This window comes from Hyaena hyaena, unplaced genomic scaffold (genome assembly GCF_003009895.1).
Source record: "Hyaena hyaena isolate Hyena2069 unplaced genomic scaffold, ASM300989v1 scaffold_11, whole genome shotgun sequence".
Classification (NCBI taxonomy): Eukaryota; Metazoa; Chordata; class Mammalia; order Carnivora; family Hyaenidae; genus Hyaena; species Hyaena hyaena.
The window spans coordinates 4,006,488-4,023,743 of record NW_024080643.1 but is presented as its reverse complement, the minus strand read 5'-3'; the positions used below and the strand labels follow the sequence as shown (position 1 = coordinate 4,023,743).

The window sequence follows — 17,256 nt, the reverse complement described above, 5'->3', positions numbered from 1 at the left end:
TTGGTGGTTCATAGATTTTAGGCGGCTGAGACAGACAGAAGACTGGGTGATTGGGAGAGATTATTAGAGAGGTCAGTGGTCAAGTTGTAGAACAAAAAACGGCCAAGAATGTGATGTCACGTACATTAAAATTGCGTTATAAAAGCATTAACAAGCAGGTGGGCCAGTGGGTTAAGCCCCGACTTCGGCTCAGGCCATGGTCTTCCGGTTCCTGAGTTCTAGTCCTGTGTCTGGCTCTGTGCTGCTGGCTCGGAGCCTGGAGCCTGCTTTGGATTTTGTGCTGTGTAAGTCAAAGAGAGTGTGTTAGTAGTGTATACAGTCTTTTAAAATCCAAATCACATGTATATTTGGATTATTTCACATTTTTACTTAATTTTCATGTAAGTATCTTCCTGGGATTATGCCAAGAATTTAAAAATCATTTTTTTTAATGTTTTATTTTTTCTGAGAGAGAGAGAGGAAGAGAGAGGCAGTGTGAGCAGGGGAGGGTCAAAGAGAGAAGGAGATACAGAATCAGAGAAGCAGGCTCCAGGCTCTGAGCTGTCAGCACAGAGCCCAACGCAGGACTCGAACCCACGAACTGTGAGATCATGACCTGAGCCGAAGTCGGATGCTTAACCGACTGAGCCACCCAGGCACCCCAATGCTAAGAATTTTAAAACTTTTTTTAAATGTTCATTTATTTATTTTGAGAGAGAGAGAGAGAGAGAGAACACAAGCAAGGGGAGGGGCAGAAAGAGAGAGGGGGAGAGAATCCCAAGCAGGCTCTGCACCCCCAAAGCAGAGTCCACACAGGGCTTATCTCACCAACCGTGACATCATGAGCTGAGCTGAAATCAAGAGTCAGATGCTTAACCAAGTGAGCCATCTAGGCGCCCCATTTGTACCAAGATTTTTTTAAATGTTTATTATTGAGACAGAGAGAAACAGAGCACGAATGGGGGAGGGGCAGAGAGAGAGAGGGACTCACAGAGTCAGAAGCAGGCGCCAGGCTCCGAGCTGTCAGCACAGAGCCTGACGTGGGGCTCCAACCCACAAACTGTGAGATCATGACCTGAGCCGAAGCCCGACGCTCAGTCGACTGAGCCACCCAGGCGCCCCTGTACCAAGATTTTGAAATCGTTCTGGATCACAGAATATTTTATAAGCAGGACACATAAGTAGACTAGTAAAGGAAATAGGTATGGTTGAGGTTAAACACAAAACAGAGCCAGAGGAGCTGCTCCTCTGAGTCCTGTGGCTTTAGTGGCAGCATTTTACAGCGGCCTTGACATGGAAGACATGCCTGTGCACTGTCAACATCAGGCACATTCTTCATCTTCTATGTGACAGCACAATGTGCCCAATTGATTACTTTGTTCCTCAGCAATTATTTCTGAAGTTAAATCGAGAACCTTGTGGCTAGGATGTGGATTAGGATACAGTCTGGAATAATTAGGAGCAATATACGGCACATTAAAATGTAGTTGTTTAAAATTTCCCTAGATCAAGTACTTAATAGAAAGTTTTTCTTTCTTTCCAGAAAGAATCTCATCCCACTTAATAGAAATACTGATGCTCAGAAATGGAACATAAGCAATGTGATAAAAATTGCATTCTGTAAGCGAAAGAAAGTATAGAATGAAATAGGACCAATACATATTACACTGGGGAAATGAGTGCCCTTGCTTAGATATGAAATGCTCATTCTGAAGAATGTTTTTAATGTTTGTTTATTTATTTGAGAGAGAGTGAGAGAGAGAGAGCATTCCAAGCAGGCTCTGTACTGGTACCAGAGTGCAGACGTGGGGCTCAATCTCACCAACTGTGAGATCACGACCTGAGCCAAAATCAAGAGTTGGATGCTTAGCTGACTGAGCCCTCCAGGCGCCCCTGAAATGGTTACTTTAAATTGGGAGCCTTCACTGTATCTTAGTTCAGTTCAGGTGTCTATCTCCATAGCAGCCCCGGCTCTGCTAGTAGGAACACTTCGGTACTGAGTCGATGCCGCTGGGGGCAGTGCATGCTGTAGCCCTCAGATGGGAGGTGCCCCCAAAATGGAAAATGGTATGTTTCCAGGTTTTTTGGTTATTTTTTTTGGTTGTTTTTTTTTAATGTTTTATTTATTTCTGAGAGAGAGAGAAAGAGAGAGAGAGAGAGACAGCATGAGCAGGGGAGAGGCAGAGAGAGAGGGAGACACAGAATCTGAAACAGGCTCCAGGCTCTGAGCTGTCAGCACAGAGCCCGTCGCGGGGCTCGAACCCACGAACCGTGAGATGATGACCTGACCTGAAGTCAGACACTTAACCGACTGAACCACCCAGGCGCCCCTCATATGTTTTTAAAAAGTGAAGAATGTCTTTCTAATTTGAACATCTCCCTCCTATTTCTTATCTTATTATTAGTTTTTAATCTGTGATCGTCTGGTATCAGGTTTTGGTTCCTCTAAAGTGGATAGAAGATATATAAGTCCCACTTCTAAAGAGTAAGTGGATGACCTTTCAGGAAAAATCCTGAACTGGGTAATTCACTACCCAAGTTACCTCTTGTGCATTTCGATGCCATCTTCCCCTCCCCCCCAAATTGGTTGCTGGGGAATCTACAGTAAAAGGCAGAAGACATTTACTTCTTCTGACTTTTAATATTCAAGAAGTGGCAAATTTTCAAATTTAACTTAATTTGAAAAGCATATAATTGGAAAAGAAAAATCAACCATGACAATCTATTTTTTGGTTACTACCTTATTTTTTAACTTACGATGTCCATAATAGATTTAGAATCAGGCACATAATGGGGACTATGAAGAAACCCAGCCAGAAGTGTGGACAAACCAGGGCCATACTGATCTGCAAATAAGTAGAAATAAAGAGTATTTAAAGAGGAGTCTTTCAGTTTGTCAGTATTGAGTACCAAATGCAACTTTCAGTTTCCCTTTTCCTCCACAAAAACCTGGGTATGCAGGTATGGATATAGTCACAGGAGTCTAGACTACTAAATCAATGTTAAGTACATAAAACCTAAATAGAGTATTGGCTAACTTAATAGTATATTCTATAAACAATCAACCAAATAAATATTTTGATCAAATAAGGTTTATCTCAGGAATGCAAGAGCGGTTCAGCCTTATATTACCTAGCAACAAAACTGTACTTAACTTCCAGACAGTTGTGCCAGTATAGTCCCCCGCCAAAAATCACTCTTCCCTCTACCTGATTAATTGGTAGCTAACTGATCACTTTAGTTCAGTCAAGACTGTACTGATTTTGAGACTGGGCAAGGCTCTGTATTATATATTTTTAAAATTTTCTCTATATTCTTTTTTTTTTTTTTTTTTAATTTTCTCTATATTCTGATGTTTCACCATCTTAACATAAAACCTTCCTCCGAGAGCCAGTCAGTTCTTAGAGATAGTAAGATCTCAGCAGGGAGGTTGCCTTTGATCTGCAAACTAATCCACAGCCCTATCTCCTTTATCTGGCCCATACACCCCAGGAGGAATATTCCTCTGCCAGAATCATTCCAGAACCAGGTGCCAGGCAACTAGAAACCATCCCTATAGCACAAAGCCTGCAAAAGTCATTTAAACTAGCCATTCCTGGGCTCTTCACCCTGTTCTGCGTTGCCTTTTGCATGGAAGCCCCAATAAAGGCAAGGCTTAAGCACTCCCCAGCTCCCGTGTTTCTCCTCCTGACCACCCTGGTCTCCTTCCCATGTGGCATGCTGTGATTTATCTTTAGGACCTGTGACAATAATACATTTTATTGAAGTGGCTATGGTAAGTCCTTACCAGTCAGTAATTACTCTAAATGTAAATGGATTAAAATCTCCAATCAAAAGACACAGAGTGACTGGAAAAATAAAAAAGACCCAGCAATATGCTGCTGATAAGAGACTCAGTTCAGCTTTAGGGACACATAGGCAAAAGTAAGGGGATTGAAAAAGGTATTACAAGTAAATGGTAACCAAAAGAGCAGGAGTGGTTATACTAATATTAGGTAAAATAGACATTCAGGCCAAATCAGTCATAAGAGACAAAGATGGTCATTATATAGTATAATGGATGTCAATTCATTAAGAGGATATAAGAATTGTAAGTTTATTTGCACCTGACATGGGAGTACCTAAATATTTAAACCAGATATTAACAAAACTGAAGGGGTAAATTCACAGCAATATAATAATAGTAGGGAATTGAATTTCCCCACTTTCAACAATGGATAGATCATTTGGACAGAAAATCAATAAGGAAACAGCTGACCTCAATAACATTATAGACAGAATGGACCTCATAGACCTATTCAGAACATTCCATCCAACAGCACCAGAATACACATTCTCCAGTGCACACAGAACATTCTCCAGGTTAGATTACATGTTGGGCCACATAGCAAGCCTTAACAAATTTAAGAACATTGAAATAATATAAAGTATTTTTCCCTGATCATAATTGTATTTAATTAGAAATCAATACTAGGAGGAAAACTGGATAAAGTCACAAATACGTGGAAGTTAAACAGCACACTACTGTGTAACCAATGAGTCAAAGAAGTCAAAAGGGAAATCACTCTAGAATAAATCCTACTTGACTTTGATGAATTATTTTTTTAATGCATTGTTGAATTTGGTTTGCTAATATTTTGTTGAAGATTTTTGATCTATGTTTATCAGAGATCTTGAACCTATAGTTCTCTTTTTTTGTAGTGTCTGTCTGGTTTTGGTATCAGGGTAATGCTGGCCTTAATAGAATGAATTTGGAGGTCTTCCTTCCTTTTTTAGAAGTGTGAGAAGAATAATATTAACTCTTGTTTAAATGTGTGGTAGAATTCGCTTGTGAAGCTATCTGTTCCCAGACTTTTGTTTGTTGGGAGTTTTTTTGATTATCAGCTCAATTTCATTACTTAGTAATTCATCTGCTCAAATTTTCTTTTCCTTTTTATTTCTTATTCAGTTTTGGAAGATTGTATGTTTCTAGGATTTATCAATTTCTTCTAGGATGTCCAGTTCATTGGCATATAATTTTTATATTAGTCTCTTATAATCCTATGTATTCCTGTGGTGTCAGTTGTTATTTCTCATTCTTTACTTCTGATTTTATTTACTTGAGTCCTCTCTCTTATTTTCTAGATGAATCTGGTTTATCATTGTTGTTTATCTTTTCAAAGAAACAAACCCCTGGCTTCATTGATCTTTTCTATTTTTGGTCTGTGTTTCATTTATTTTTGCTCTAGTCTTTATTATGAACATTACACTTTGAATTCATTATCAGGCATATTGCTTATTTCAGTTTCATTTAGATCTTTCGCTGTAACTTTGTCCTGTTCTTTTGTTTGGTACATATTCTTCTGTATCCTCATTTTGTCTAACTTTGAGGTCAGCTGTATCTCCTGGTCTTGGAAGTAGTGGTCGTGTGGGCCCTTGTAGCACAGTGCTCCTGGGTCACCAGAGCTAGGTGTTCCAGAAGTATCTCCTGTGTGGACTGCCTGCACCCTACCGTTGTGGCTGAGCCACATTTGCCTTTAGCCCCGCTGGCTGCAATGACCTCCTTTGCCTGCTATCGGCACGATGGGCATGGTTTAGTCTCTGCATTGCTGAGGGGCCTGTCAATCAATGTGGATACACCAGATTAACAAGAGAGAGGGTAAAAGTTATACAGTCATCTCAAGAGATGCAGAAGAGCACTTGGCAAAATGCAACATCCATTCACAATAAAAACTCTCAAGAAAATGACTTTAGAGGGAACACAGCTCAACATAATTAAGGCCATATACAAAAAATCCACAGTTAACATTATATGCAATGGTACAAAACTGAGAGCTTTTCCTCTAAGATCAGTAACATGACAAGGATGTCCATTTTCACCACTTTTATTCAATACAGTACTGGGAGTCCTAACTGCAGCAGTCAAACAAAAAAAAGAAATAAAAGGCATCCAAATTGGTAAGGAAGAAGTAAACCGTCACTTTCTCTGGCTTATTTCACTTAGCATAATACCTTTTAAGTCCATCTACAATCTCATAAATGGCAAGAACTCATTATTTTTATGACTAATACTCCTCTCTGTGTGTGTTTGTGTACATACTACATCTTCTTTGTCTATTCCTCTATCTGTGGATACCTGGGTTGCTTTCATATCAATGCTATTGTAAATAATGCTGTAGTAAATACAGGGGTGCATATACCTTTTTGAATTAGTATTTTTTTATTTGGGTAAATACCCAGTAGTGGAATTATGGGATCATAGGGTATTGTTACTTTTAATTTTTTGAGGACCCTCCATAGCGTTTTTCACAGTGGCTGCACCAGTTTACATTCCCATCCACAGTGCACAGCAGTTCTCTCTTCACCACATCCTCACCAACACGTGTCATTTCCTGTGTGTTTGATACTAGCTATTCTGACAGGTGTGAGGTGATACCTCTTTGTGGTTTTGATCTGTGTTTCCCTGATGATGAGTAATGTTGAGTATCTTTTCCTGTGTCTGTTGGCCATCTGGATGTGACTCTTGGCTTTTATAGGTATAACAAAAGTAATCAAACCAGGTGACTTCAGCACAAATGGAGTTATTTGCAAGGAGGGTTTTGTTTTCGTTTTTGTTTTTTTACCAGTTTGGCAAATAGATTCCCCGCATGCCATGCCAAAATCAGGGTTGAAACCCTTTTCTGTGAAGCGTGTGTGATGAGAATCAATAGATCTTCTGTATGTAAACACTTTGTTTTTGCTCGCAATCTTGGCAGTTCTACCAAGGGTAAAGAGGTGATTTATGAATAGAATTAATAATCAAAGGAAAGGAAGAAATTCAATATGTCTTTGCTACAAGCGTCAAGGAGTTCGTTTTCACTCTCTAGATTGGAGTATATTTAAGAACTGAAAAAATACGCATCCTTAACACCCTGGGCCCAGAAACAGGGAGCTCAAGCCCAGGATAAATGAATGGCTCTCTCAGTGGAGAATAGCTTTTTTCTAGATGTGTATGCAGGAAAGGTGCATTAGGGAAAGGATTTTTAAAGAACTGAGGAACAAGTAAAAAGAATAATATTTCATTTAATATCTAAACAACAAGCTGCATATTCCTTATCTTAACATTCAATTTAGGCTTAAAACATTCAAAAAATACAAAATTTAAAATTATCAATCTCAGTTTATTTTTGTGTAGGGTGTAAGAAAGTGGTCCAGTTTCATTCTTTTGTATCTAGCTGTCCACTTTTCCCAACACCGTTTGTTGAAGAGAATGTCTTTCCTATTGCATATACTTGAAGATTAACTGATCATATAATAATGGGTTTATTTCTGGGTTCTCTGTTCCTTTGATCTATGTGTCTGTTTTTGTGTCAGTACCATACTGTTTTGTTTACTACAGATTTGTAATATACCTTGAAATAGGGGATTGTGTTACCTCTAGTTTTCTTCTTCTTTCTCAAGATTGCTTTGGCTATTTGGTGTCTTTTGTGGTCCCGCTCAAATTCAAGGACTCTCTGTTCTATTTCTGTGAAAAATGCTGTTGGCATTTTGATAGGGATTGCATTAAATGTGTACATTGCTTTGGGTAGTATAGACATTTGGACAATAGTCTCCCAATTGATGAGCGTGGAATATCTTCCCATCTGTTTGTTAACTTCAGTTTCTTTCATCAGTGTTTTATAGTTTTCAGAGTACAGGTCTGTCACCTCCTTGGTTACGTTTATTCCTAGGTATTTTATTATTTTTGGTGCAGTTGTAAATGGATTGTTTTCTTAAATTCTCTTTCTGCTACTTCATTATTAATGTATAGAATGCAATGGATTTCTGTATATTGACTTTGTATTCTGTGACCTTACTGAATTTACTTATAAGTTACAGTAATTTCTTTTTTTTGGTGACGTCTTCAGGGTTTTCTACATCTAGTATTACGTCGTCTGCAAATAGTGATAGTTTTACTTCTTTCTTAGCAATTTGAGTGTCTTTTCTTTCTTTTTCTTGTCTGATTGCTGTGGCTAGGACGTCTAGTGCTCTGTTGAAAAGAAGTGGTGAGAGTGGATATCCTTGTCTCGTTCCTGATCTCAGCGTAAAAGTTCTCAGTTTTTCATTAAAATTCTCAATTTTAACACAGAATTGATGACAATATAAATATTCTCTCTTAAAATGGGAACAAAACCAGCTTACCACCACCCCTCACTACAACGCTTCTTTCACCACACTCATGAATTAAGGCTCATTCAACTGTTTTCTCATGTTAACAGCTTTATCGAGGCACAATTGACTTAGAATAAACTGAACAATATTGAAAGTGAACAATTTGATACGTTTGACATGCATTATATCCATGAGCTCATTAACACAATGAAGAATATATCTAGCACCCCCAGAAGTCTCTTTATTCTGCAATGTAACCACTCCTTCCTGCCCTTCCCTGCCATTTACCACCCACCACCTCTGTCTCCAGTTAACCACTGATCTGCTTTCTGTCTCTATATTTCAAATAAAAATGTTTTCTTAGTCGCCATACATACCATATAACAAGAACCTAATAAAGCATATGGCACATTAACATGAAAAATATAATTACAATATTAGCTATTTTAGATGATTCTGAAGTAATTATAGCTTTTATCAGTTATGCACAAAAGATAACAATTTTGGAAACAGCTAAGTAATTTTGAAGTCTAAAGCAATGAGACTTTAGATAAAACAATATTATAACTAAAACTTCAACTGGACTTTAGTTGAATCACCAACTGTTTCTAAATTGTATTAATTGCATCTTTTATTTCCAAATTATCTTGAAAGTAGATACCAAACTTTTATTATGAATAAACATAAGTGTTCATGAGGAATGTAATGCATACTTACCACTTACAGCTAATAAAACTAACCTGTCCTCTCATTTCAGGAGCAAGAGGAATTGTGGGCCATAAGAAAGAGTAAATTGCAAAAAACACCAGCCATATAACTATGCTTCCCCAGATTGCCAAATGATTAAACTGTAGAAAGAAAAATATTACAAAGACACTTCAGCCTTTTGCATTTAAAAGGAAAAAATTATTTAACTCTATCAACTGACCAAATCATTTGCCCAGGCCATATGTTCTCACATGAAGAAAATGATAATCTGTCGATTTCTTGACACTTGAGCTCTCCTTTCTAATGTCCTTCTCAGAATACAGTTTGAACAGAAATCCTTAAGAGGGCTAAAAATTTGACCCTATCATACCTGTTCTTCGGGAATAATTCTGGGGAAAATAGCAGAAGTTGTGATTCTTCGACTGACTGATTAAAACTGGAGGGTTTTCAGGGCGCCTGGGTGGCTTAGTCGGTTAAGCGTCCGACTTTCGCTTAGGTCATGATCTCACGGTTCGTGGGTTCGAGCCCCGCGTCGGGCTCTGTGCTGACTGCCAGCTCAGAGCCTGGAGCCTGTTTCAGTCTGTATCTCCCTCTCTCTCTGACCCTCCCCTGATCACGCTGTCTCTCTCTCTCTCTCCTGGAAATAAATAAAAATATTAAAAAAAAAACTGGAGAGTTTTCTGTGCATATCAAGTACCTGTGCCACTCAGATCAAGGTAATATTGGCTGAAGGATCACTGTCCGTGCCTGGGGCTGGAAACTGCCAAATCCCTAGTGGTAAATGCTAAGAAGGTAGGTCCGTCTGCTGATCTGATCCACTTGCCTTGTATGATTTGTGTTAGCAGAGGGACAAGGAGTATGAGACCTGAGCTGGGTCGTTCTGGGTACCTCAGAGTTATCATCTATGCATAGATCAGTGACTCACTAGATGAAATCATTTCTGAAGGGTTCAAGTGCTCTCATCCTAGTAGGTGCTGCTCATTACTTAATCCTATCTAAGCAACAAAAATATGGCGGGGAAAAATACCCATATGCCAATATTAGAGTATTTGTTATTTATCAGTCATTTTCAAAGGCGGTTTTTAAAACTCTTTGGAAATAATCTCTTAAAGGATTTCTCTCTTGTGATCATGTAGGAGACGATGGAGAAGAGAATCGGTTCAAGACACTGAGCTTAACCTTTTCAAATCCTTCAGTGCAGTTTCATGTAACCTGTTCCCTTACAGTCAGTCGGCAGAAATACAGGCCGCAAAGGGAGGCCTTCTGTGGGGCTTAGATCCCTGGTGGGTTTCTGTTGGGACCATCCCCTTGGGGGTAGCAGTCAGCCACCACTGCTGCTCTAAGATACATTTTTCTTAATTTTTTTTAATGCTTTATTTATTTCTAGGAGAGAGAGAGAGAGAGACAGCGTGAGCAGGGGAGGGTCAGAGAGAGAGAGGGAGTCACAGACTGAAACAGGCTCCAGGCTCTGAGCTGGCAGTCAGCATAGAGCCCGACGCGGGGCTCGAACCCACAAACCGCGAGGTCATGACCTGAGCGAAAGTCGGACGCTTAACCGACTAAGCCACCCAGGCGCCCCTCTAAGATACATTTTGTTATCTCTCCGCCCCAGCCCATCTCTGCAGAATCCCTCCCCACCAAGCTTCCAGAAGCACGGGCTCCCTCCCCCGCTCTCCCCACGGGCCAGAGGAGCCTGTGGTCCTTTTCTTTCCTGCACTAATTGTCCGGCTCCTTCCTAACCGACATGTGAGCTGGAGGGCAGCAGCCTGGTAGCTCGCAGGCCAGGAGAGACCCCTGTGTTTTGTTAAGCCTGCTTTGGCCTGGAAATGATGCCTTATTCATAAATGAGGTTCACCATATGCAGATCGTGTAAGTCATCAGGGATGTAAGAAACATTCACACTGAAGGGAATTTAATAACAATTAGAATAGAAAATAATTGTTTGTTTATGCTACACTGATGAAGTATAAGCCATTTACAATCGGTGTGCCTTATGAATTGCTAATAAAATCGTTTTGTTCAGGACGCTCAGTCCCCCCTTGGTGCTGATGTTCAGTTGGGGACGGTAGCAGTGAGAACACTCTGTGTTGATGACATTGGGGAAGAAATACATGATATGCTACGGAATCTTAGCTCTCCTAAGGTGACAGACTGGCTAAAATTCAGTTTCTCTCATGAACTTTTGAGTGCAGCTTGGAAAACAACTTATTTAGGGGTGTATATGTACATACATACAGATTCACTTAAATTACTGATCAGTTCCCTGAAGTTCCACTTTTAATAATATCCTAGGGAAATCATTACTCCTGTCTGTATATAACACACAAGTACATCTGTGTTCATAACAGTTCTGATTGTATATCATTTATAGTAACAGAAGTTAAAACAATTCTAAAAACAATATAAATAATAACTACCCAAGTGATAAAATATCACACAGTCATTAAATGAGGCATAAATATTAAAGAGAGGGAAAAATGTTAAAGATCTAGTAGTAAGTGAAAAAAGGTAAATTATAAAACTATTAGGTTTTAGAATTCTATTTTTATGAACAACAAACAAGCACACATAAAACAAAGACTGAAAAAATAGAAACCAAAATGTCCATGTCATTGACATTGAACGGTATGGGCAATTTTTATTTCCTCCTTTTCTGTATTTGCTAAATTTTCTATTATAGTTCTGTACTTTGATAATAATAATGAATTAAGGATCTCAGCATGATAAATTGAATCTATTTAAGATGTAATCTAGGAAAAGGAATTTTTAAAGACATTAGACCGCTAACACGCCACCATCCAGCTTAAATCGTCACTTGAATGTGCAAAACCAAAGAAGGTAAAATGTGAAGAATAGAACAAAGTGCTTATTTTCTAAAGCTTAAAAAGTAAATCAACATGCAAACAACTATACTGGATTGAGGAACTACCCAAAAGAATACTCACTTTATTCCAAGATAGTGTGTCTAAACCAGCTTTCAGACAAACAGTGACAACTACGTACTGTGCAAGGAGATAAAATGGGGAAATAGAGTGGGAAAATGTATTAAAATTTCCATTAGAGCCCACGTACCCTACTCCCCGCTGACCCCTCCTGCCCCCCCCCCCGGCCCCCTCATTCTCTGTGTCCATTGAACTCAGGTGCCATAGGTTGCTAACTGTTTTGCTAGCTTCTAATTAAGAAGAGAATATAGTGCTTTTCAGTAAATGTTTCATATTTAGAAGTCCTTCCACAGTATGACAAAAATCATGCTTCTATCATAAGCTCATATTTACATTCTTTATAGATAGAATGGAAGATTTCTTTCTGATTAGAAATCCAAGTCCTATGGATAAAAACCACAGTTGAACAGGGTAGATTGAAATCATCATAAAGAGCATTTTGGCTTATCCTTGGCCATTTGGATATATACATATTTTAGAAACAGCGCATCAGGCATCCAGGGCTTTTGATTGGGATTACAATAAGTCTATAAATCAATCTGAGGACAGCTGACTTCCTTATAGTATTGAGTATTCCAATAACGAGCATGGTATATTTCTCCATTTAGATGTTCTTAATGTCTCCACTCAAGTCTTACAGTTTTCCTCAGAAGTCATGGACATCATTTGTTAGATTTATTCATGTCTTTCCTATTTTTAATGCAATGGTAAAATAGTATATAGACTTTTTATTTTCCAAATGTTTATTGCTGATATATTGGAATATAATTGGCTTTTAAATATTGGCCAATATCCAGCAAACTGCCAACCTCTTTTATTAATTGTAATATTTTATCTGAACTGCTTTTGTATTTTCTGTGTGCACCCTGTATCATCTATGGTTTAAAGCCAGTTTCCCTCTTTCAGCGGCTTGTGCTCCTCTCTTTGTCTTATCGTGGTGGGTCGTAACTCCCCCACAGTGGCGAAGAAAGGTGGTAATACCAAGCAACTTTCTTATGTTTCATCTTATTCTTAATCTCAAAAAAAAAAAAAAAAAGCTTTCAGTGTTTCGTTAAGTATGATTCTGTCACCCTGTGGTTCCTGTGCCGCAGTAGATGTGGGATACACTGCGTGTTTCAAACCCTACTTTTGAAGCAGACTTTACGTCCACTCTGTCGCTCCAGGCTCGGCATCCACCTAGTCTCCGTCATCCCATCTAAGCTTCTCCAAATCCTTAGAGGTGCCAAGGCACCGGCCCCAGCCCACCACTCCAAGTTCATCTTTGCCATTATCCTGAACCTCCCTTGCCCAACCCACAGTCTGCACTGTGCTTCAGGTCCACTGGCCTCTTTAATTCCCTGTAAGCATCCAGGTGGACTCTACCTCCCTGGGGGTTTACTCCATTCCTCTTTTGGTGCTCATCCTTTGGCTTAGTACCTCCTTCAACTCACTGGCCCTGGGAACAGCGTGTCAGGAAAGCTGGATCATAGTCCCATCTACTTCTTTGGTTGCTATGCTGAATTAATTTTGCTGTGGCTTGTTATTGCTGGCTTTATTATGTATCCTTTTTTTTTTTTTTGTCTTAGGAGATTGAGATTCCATTATTTCAATTTACTGTGGCATCGTAACAAGGAATGTCGTTTATGTTTGTATGCCTGCATGCGTGTCTAGATGTGGGGAGGTCTGTATGTGTGGGTCCAAATAAATAAGAAAATACTACCTAACCTCATTTGATGTTTAGGAAGATCTAATACAGAGTGAAAAGCCATACCCACCTCCATGAAATAATAAAGACAACTAGCTTAAGTGAAAAGAGGCATTACGCCAATAAACTGCTTCCTATGTAGAAGAAAACATGAGGAAAAACATGGCTTGTGGTTTTGTAGTTCCAACATATGTTGTTAAATGAAAAATAAAAACATGCAGAGGGATATGTTTCCACTTCAGACCAAAGGAATAACATACAATTAAATACACACCTATAATTTTTTGAATTATGAGTAAGATACAAAACTCAGAAGCCATAAAGAAAAATATCAATAAATTTAACTACCTAAGACTAACATGCAGAATACGTGTCATGAAAAGTAAATGTGAAAAGCTGGAAATATATTCATGTAGCAGATATGGGAAAAAATTAACCTCCTTAACACATAAATATCTACCAATAATAAAAAGACCATTTTATTGTCTTTTTATTTTTTACTTCACGCAGATATGCCATCCTCAAAGCAAAAACTGCCATAGAATACCATTTTACCTACTAGATCAAAACATGCAGTAAGGCTACCTACTGCCAATGGGGGTTTGGGGAAACTGATAATCTCATAACTAAATGTGTACAAACTCTTTGGGGGGTAATTTAGTAATAATTTCCAAAATTCACAATACTCTCTGATCCAGCAATTACACTTATAGAAATGTTTCCTACAGGTCTGCCTACTCATGGGCACGAAGAATAGTCTTTGCAACACTGTTGATAATGGCAAAGGACCCAAAACAGTCTTAATGTCCACTAATAGGAGACTAGTTAAATAAATAATGATCAATTAGTCATACAAGCAACCCTGAAAGAATGAAGTAGATATTCATGGGCTGATATGAAGCCATCACCCACGTGTGTTGTAGAGTGAAAAAACAAAATATAGAAGAGCACCTCCCTACCTGTACAAAAAAAGAGAGGATATATACAATAGTTATATGGATTTCACATTCCTAGAAATTACACACACACACACACACACACAACACATGCATATGAAATCACTATAATAGTTCCTTCTTGGAAAAGGTATTGGAGCATGATGGAGTCTTAAAATTTTTGAAATTCTTATAATGCTTGAATTTTTCAGTTAAAAACTAGAAAAAGATATTGAACCATATGGGTGACCTTACCGTATAAATAAAATTTCCAAGAAACAAATAGTCTGTAGTATAGCCCCCTTGTAAGACCATATCTGAAAAATGAAAAAGTCATTTATTTATTTTTATAGAGCCTGAAACATAGATTTGAAATTATTTTTACCAAAGGTACCCATGCCGGCCACCAAAAATGTTTCTCAATTGTTGGTCATTTTTCTACAGTGACAACATTGCTTGCTTTGCCTGTCGTTGTGACACTTTTCCATTTCCCACTCTCTCCAAAGATATATTAAGCAACAAGTGAATCAATACATTGCAAGGAGCAATGAATGTGATTACTAAACTTAGTTTCACACGAAAATAAACCGTCTGGCAAACTGAAAGTCCAATTTGATGCGTGGCACTGGGAAACAAGACTAGGATTTTAAGGATTTTGAAATAACATCTTTGACACTTTTACTTTTCCAGGGTTACTAAAATAATAAAGCTAACAGATAAATTTACAATGGAATTTCATAGTCTGTTCTATTACTGCTAAGTCTACTATAACTTATGAATTTGTTTCCTGTATAAATAGCCAAAACTACCTCAAGATTAGGATTTTTTTCACTTCTTTTCACTTTGTGTTTTTTTTTATGTTTATTTACTTTTAAGAGAGAGAGAGAGAGAGAGAGAGAGGGAGTGCATGAGCACAGGAAGGGCAGAGAGAGAGGGAGACACAGAATCTGAAGCTGGCTTCAAGCCCTGAGCTGTCAACACAGAGCCCGGTGTGGGGCTCAAACTCATGAACCGTGAGATCATGACCTGATCACGATGCGATCATGATCAAAGTCAGATGCTTAACCGACTGAGCCACCCAGGTGCCCCTTACTTTCACTTTTTAAAATTGTCAAATATATACTGGTGCTTCTGGTCCTGGTTGATATGAGAATACTGGGGTGCAAAAACCTGATCTGAGTATCAATTCAGAAGCTCACTCATTCCATTTTCTCCTGGCTAAGAACTCACCGGAACTCACTGAAATTACACAAGTCTCATACTCTTAAAATTATCAGCAGTGGAATATTAGGGCATCTCATTGCTGGAAACTATAGGTAAATATGTGGGGCCAGCCGGGGAAGTAACTATGAGTCTGGGTTGTGTATGGACCCAACTTGGTGAGTTTTCTGGGGAATGGGGTGATGGTATAGATGGGAACAGTCTTTAATTGCCTAGAAACAAGGAGAAAAGTGCAAAAAACCAAAAAGGTCATATTGACTTATGCTGCCCAACTGCCATGTTCACAAAAGAGAAAGGGAAACTTTGTTGGGACAGAAGAGAAACTTCCACTATGCACATGGTGATGTGGAGTTTAACTCTTTTCCTTCTGCATAGTGTACGAAATCAGTGATGCAAGTAGAGAAAACCTCCACAGAATCTTTGCCAGGGTGACTATGAGACCAAAAAAATCCACAATCCCAGGAAGCTAAGTAGGGCTTCAAAGCAGCTAAGGCGAGCACAGAAGCTGTGCTTGGTAAATGATAGTAAAAGCTCCAGGGTAAAGCAAATATCAGGTTGGCTGGGGGCAGCAGACCTCAGACAATATCAGCAAAAATACCCCTCATTAAAAGAAACTTCTTCCAGTAGCTGGGAAAGAAAAATCAGACTTCTTGAGGAGTAATACAAAAGAAGCAGACACAGCTTCCATAAAAGGATATTCTATTCTGTATGATTTATATGGTTCTTATTCACTAAACTATACATTTGTATAATGTATAAAATATGTTTGAAAGTGGTTTGGAAGCACATAAATAGAAGATCAGCAAAACTGAGATGATGCATACTCACCAAAGAATTTGGGGGGGGTAGAAAACTTATTATTCCCAGCTAATCAAACAATGATTGGAAACCCCAGAGCAAAAAGACTTGTTGTGAGCATTTGATAAATGAAGAAAGCAAAACCAAAAACAAATACAGTGTTAAAATGATCGCTATGATTGTCATTATTCAGAGCCCAGACAATGTGGAAATGATGTTGATTCATATAATATCTGAGGACATATGTGGATGAGATGGGAAGTAGAGTAAGTTTGCTTACTCCCAACTGTAATTGGGAGTCAAATAAGAGCATTCAAAGCTAACAATCAAGTGATGGAATTATGATTTTATATAAAGGGTAAGGTATATACCACGTGCAAGTTAATGGGATGCTAGAGGGAAGGGAAGGGAAATAGAAGGATGGGAAACATAATTTTATCATAGTTGGAAACAAATGGATTTGCCCACAGAAACGGCAATGTCTATTAAATTTATAATAAAAATAAGCATAAGACCAAAATCCAAACCTTCTTGAATACCAGAAGACAATACACAAAAAACTCACAAAGAAATCCGACCACACAATTAAAGATTAGAAAAATATATTAAAACAGGAAATGCACAGTCAAATGAGATATTGCAAACAAAACCTATTTTTTGCAAACAAAATTACCCTGATTATATCTCAAGAACAAAACAGTTCTATGCTGTATACAAGCAACAGGCCTTAAAAAAGAGTAATTCATACAGTTTGAAAAGAAAATTACAGGAAATAAAAATTCAGATTAAAAACATAAAACATGGTATTAAGAAATTGAAGAGAATTAAACAAGCACCTTATAATGCCGAATGGTACAAACTGCAATGAGTGTGAAACAAC

General features: G+C 38.4%; 1 protein-coding gene across 3 annotated transcripts in view; it reads right to left on the bottom strand.

The window, feature by feature from the left end:
• LOC120246957 (phospholipid-transporting ATPase IB-like) overlaps positions 1–17,256 on the bottom strand; it is a 205,002-nt gene that overhangs the window by 21,114 nt on the left and 166,632 nt on the right. For 2 of the 3 annotated variants that reach the window (XM_039254618.1, XM_039254624.1), the window contains exons 31-34: positions 14,613–14,674; positions 11,742–11,798; positions 8,829–8,936; positions 2,737–2,825 (exon numbers count right to left, since the gene is read on the bottom strand). In XM_039254618.1, the coding sequence (XP_039110549.1) occupies positions 2,737–2,825; positions 8,829–8,936; positions 11,742–11,798; positions 14,613–14,674 (316 nt within the window). The remainder of the gene's footprint in view (positions 1–2,736; positions 2,826–8,828; positions 8,937–11,741; positions 11,799–14,612; positions 14,675–17,256) is intronic. The other variant, XM_039254633.1, reaches the window with a different exon arrangement.